We start from the raw sequence: 4,478 nt of genomic DNA, 5'->3' as shown, positions 1-4,478 counted from the left end.
CCTGGCCATCATGGTGAAACCTCATCTTTATTAAAAAAAAAAAAAAGAAAAGAAAAAGAAACTGTTATTGTTGGTTATAAATATATAAGGAAATGAAAAAATAGTAAAATAAATATTTAGACTAATGTGTAATTTGAAACATTAGAAACATTCTGAATTAAAGTGTTTTATTTTCTGTAAAAACCGATCGAGAGTAGTTTTCACAGTGGCGGCCTCCTTCTCATCAGACAGCTTAGGATGTGGAGCTGGCATCCTTGGCGAATTATCATACCCCTTTCTCAAGTTGGATCAGCTTCCAGCATTTTCTCCTTTGTACTTTCAATGTCATAAAATAACTCTGAGAGTTCCTTTAACCTCAGGACCTGGGAGTTAACAGGGAAGTGGCAGCTGCCTTCCTCAGTCTAGCTTCCTTCTAGGTTCGTACAGTTGCTCCCACCATGCTGTTTCCCACGGGTGAGATGCTTCCTCTTTATGAGTCTAGCTCTAGAGTGGACAAAAACGCCTTTCCTTGGCTTTCCTTAACCTTTTCTGGCACTAGAGTGTATTTCCTTAAGAAAAGTGGTTATGTCACAAGTCCCATGCTTATACATATTTGTACCCTGATATCCAGAGAATGAAATCCGAACTGCTGCGCACAGAATTCTAAGTCCTTCACAGTCGAGGCCCCAGCTACTTTTCCGACGTTATTATCCTCCACTGCCTGTAGCCCACTCCCCTTCCACACTGAAATTTGCCAGTTGAACAAAGCCCCACAAATGCTGAAGCCCCTGCATACGCTGCTCACAGTGAAATATATTCATCACGTTGCACCTGGAAAATGTCTGCCCATACTTTGAGACCCAATTCTAGGTCCTTAATGAAATCTCTTCAGACCGCCTCAGGCAAAGCTAGCTGCCATTTTTTGTTGCCTTTATAGCTACCATGTGATAATAGGAAATTTATTTATTAATGTATCTTCATTTCTTCTCCAGAGTAATTGGTAAATGGCACTTAACTGAATAAATGAATGGTTGAATGTTCAAATTAACACATAACTACAAAGTCGTTCTGTCACAGGATAGTAGAAAGCAATGTGGGATACAGTTCTTCCTCCATATCCTGTGGCACTGACTCTACCCCAGTCATGACACATTCACACACAGAAACTCTCGTGCCTTTATAACATTCTTTTCTCTATTACGCAGAGCATTTTAGTGAAGCTTATTCCAAGTGTTCTTTCTCTGTATTTTTCTCATTTACCAAAGGCAGTTCCTTCATGCTGGCAAGCACGTCCTTGTGGAATACCCCATGACACTGTCGTTGGCGGCTGCTCAGGAACTGTGGGAGCTGGCTGAGCAGAAAGGTAATGTACACTCTGTCTGTCTGGAATACAGACCCTCTTACCAAGAGTTTCTGCCTCCAGGATTTCTGAGATGTCATATCTTTAAAACTTAACCCAATTTCAGATATCTCCCCCTGGCTAACTGGGACTGTGGGCTCCCAACTGCCTCCTCACCTCCATGCTGTAGGCACACACAGTGGAGGGCAGAAGGATGGGTGGGAATTTGCAAACTTTTGGTCAAACTTACCAGCTTCTTTTGCTCACTCTAAGGAAAAAATATGAATTAGTTTTCACCTATGCTTGTGTCATGACATTATTTTGGCTTTATTCATGTGATGCTTATATTGCTAAATGCTAGAATAGTCTAAAAATGCTCAAATCAGAGGAACTGATTGTCTTGTTTGCATAGGTGGTAGTTTTTGTTGTTTCTCAACAGGAACAACCATTTATTAATTATTTAGTATATGCTAGGAACTTGGAAATTCTGCTAAGTACTTCATATGTTATTTTGCTTAATCCTTCTAGAAACCCTTGGAGGTAGATATTTTCTCTAGATTCTGCACAGAAAAACATGGCTGAAAGAAGTTAAATGATTTGTGCCAGGTCACAAATCTAATAACATCACTACTAAGTGGGAAGTAGAGATTTGAATAAAATCCTATTGGGCCCTTAAGTTCACTTTTGTTGCCCTAAGCCACACCACCCTCCAGAAGGGAGAAAACAAGACTTTCCCAGGCCAGGAGCAGAGGCTCATGTAATCCCAGAACTTTGGGAGGCCAAGGAGCTCAGACAACCCTGGGCAACACAGGCCCTGTTTCTACAAAAAAAAAAAATTTTTTTTTTGAGACAGAGTTTTGCTCTGTCTCCAGGCTGGAGTGTACTGGTGCAATCTCGGCTCACTGCAATCTCTGCCCCCGGGTTAAAGCAATTCTCCTGTCTCAGCCCCCCCAAGTAGCTGGGACTACAGGTACGCGCCACCACGCCCAGCTAATTTTTGTAGTTTTAGTAGAGACGGGGTTTCACCATGTTGGCCAGGCTGGTCTTGAACTCCTGACCTCATGATCCACCAACCTTGGCCTCCCAACGTGCTGGGATTGCAGGCATGAGCCACCATGCCTGGTGTACAAAAGTTTTAATTATAAAAAAAAGACTCATTGGGCACAGTGGCTCACAGCTATAATCCCAGCACTTTGGGAAGAAGAAGTGGGTAGATTATTTGAGCCCAAGAGTTTGAGACCAGCCTTGGCAACATGGCGAAACCCTATCTTTACTAAAAATACAAAAATTAGCTGGGTGTGGTGGTAGACACCTGTAGTCCCAGCTACTCCGAAATTCACCTGAACCTTGGGAGGTCGAGGCTGCAATGAACCATGATTCGGCCCCTGCACTCTAGTCTGGGCAATAGAGTGATACCCTGTCTCAAAATAAAAATAAAAATTTTTAAAAAGACTTACCCAGGCTGGGCCTCGTGGCTCATGCCTGTAATCCCAGCACTTTGGAAGGATGAGGTAGGCAGATCACTTGAGGTCAGGAGTTCCAGACAAGCCTGACCAACATGGAGATACCACCTCCCTACTAAAAATACAAAATTAGCCAGATGTGGTGGCCTATGCCTATAATCCCAGCTACTCGGGAGACTGAGGCAGGAGAATCGCTTGAACTTGGGAGGCGGAGGTTGCAATGAGCTGATATCATGCCATCGCACTCCAGCCTGGGCAACAAGAGCAAAACTCTGCCTTAAAAAAAAAAAAAAACTCCAGACAGACAAACACCAACTAAGTAAGTTGATCACTACTAGACCTGCTCTACAGGAAATGCTAAAGGAATTCTTTGGTAAAGGTAAATATGTAGAAAAATACAGACTTCTGTAGTATTGTAATGTTGACATATATATCACTTTAGCCTGGGCGCAGTGGCTCAAGCCTATAATCCCAGCAGTTGGGGAGGCTGAGGCAAGCAGATCATTTGAGGTCAGGAGTTCAAGACCGTCCTGGCCAACATGGTGAAACCCCATCTCTACTAAAAGTACAAAAATTAGCTGGGCATGTGGCAGCACATGCCTGTACTCCCAGCTACTCAGGAGACTGAGGCAGGAAAATCGGTTGAACCCAGGAGGAAGAGGTTGCAGTGAGCTGTGATGGTGCCAATGCACTCCAGCCTGGGTGTTAAAAATAAATAAATAAATAAATATCTTTAAATGCTGATATAGAATTTAAAAGACAAAAACACAAAAATAACTATAAAACTATGTTAATGGATATACAGTATAAAAAGATGTAATTTGTAACATCAATAACAAAATGGGGGGCCAGAGCTGTAAAGAAGTAGAATTGTATATGATTGACATTAAGTTGTTAGCAGTTTAAACTAGATTGTGTGGTTGGGCATGGTGGCTAACACCTGTAATTCCAGCACTTTGGGAGGCCGAGGCTGGTGGATCACCTGAGGTCTGGATTTCAAGACCAGCCTGGGGAACATGGTGAAACCCCATCTCTACTAATAATACAAAAATTAGCCAGCATGGTGGCACATACCTGTAATCCCAGCTACTCTAGAGGCTGAGGCATGAGAATCGCTTGAACTCAGGAAGTGGAGGTTGCAGTGAGCCAATATTGCACCATTGCACTACAGCTTGGGTGACAGAGCGAGACTCCCATCTCAAAAATTAAATAAATAAATAATAAAATAGATTGTGCCTGTAATCCCAGCACTTTGGGAGACCAAGACAGGTGAATCAACTGAGATCAAGAGTTCAAGACCAACCTGGCCAACATGGTGAAACCCCATCTCTACTAAAAATACAAAATTTAGCCAGGCATGGTGGTATGCGCCTATAATCCCAGCTACTGGGGAGGCTGAGGCAGGAGAATTGCTTGAATCCAGGAGGCAGAGGTTACAGTGAGGGAGATCGTACCACTGCACTCCAGCCTGGGCAACAAAGTTAGACTGCTCAAACAAAACAAAACACTACAGAACTGAGCAGATATAATGAAAGCACTACTAAGAGAGAAACGTATAGTTGTAAATGCTTACATTAACATTTGGATTGAGTTTGCTCTTCTTTTCCTAGTTTCTTGAAATGTAAAGGACCTACATTTCAAATCAACATCCTAACTTTACATTTCAAGGAACTAGGAAAAGAAGAGCAAACTCAGTC

General features: G+C 42.5%; 1 protein-coding gene and 1 long non-coding RNA gene across 5 annotated transcripts in view; one reads left to right on the top strand and one right to left on the bottom strand.

The window, feature by feature from the left end:
* The window catches only part of LOC116527389, a 52,722-nt gene that overhangs the window by 25,443 nt on the left and 22,801 nt on the right, over positions 1-4,478 (bottom strand). The window lies entirely within an intron of this gene.
* Positions 1-4,478, top strand: part of BLVRA (biliverdin reductase A) — a 46,662-nt gene that overhangs the window by 25,876 nt on the left and 16,308 nt on the right. For all 3 annotated transcript variants that reach the window (XM_032244407.1, XM_032244404.1, XM_032244406.1), the window contains exon 5: positions 1,245-1,342. In XM_032244407.1, the coding sequence (XP_032100298.1) occupies positions 1,245-1,342 (98 nt within the window). The remainder of the gene's footprint in view (positions 1-1,244; positions 1,343-4,478) is intronic.

The sequence above is a fragment of the Sapajus apella genome, unplaced genomic scaffold (assembly GCF_009761245.1).
Source record: "Sapajus apella isolate SASKATOON/1434 unplaced genomic scaffold, GSC_monkey_1.0 scaffold54, whole genome shotgun sequence".
In the NCBI taxonomy this organism is placed as follows: Eukaryota; Metazoa; Chordata; class Mammalia; order Primates; family Cebidae; genus Sapajus; species Sapajus apella.
The sequence above is the reverse complement of the archived record's forward strand: the minus strand, read 5'-3'. Positions and strand labels throughout refer to the sequence as shown.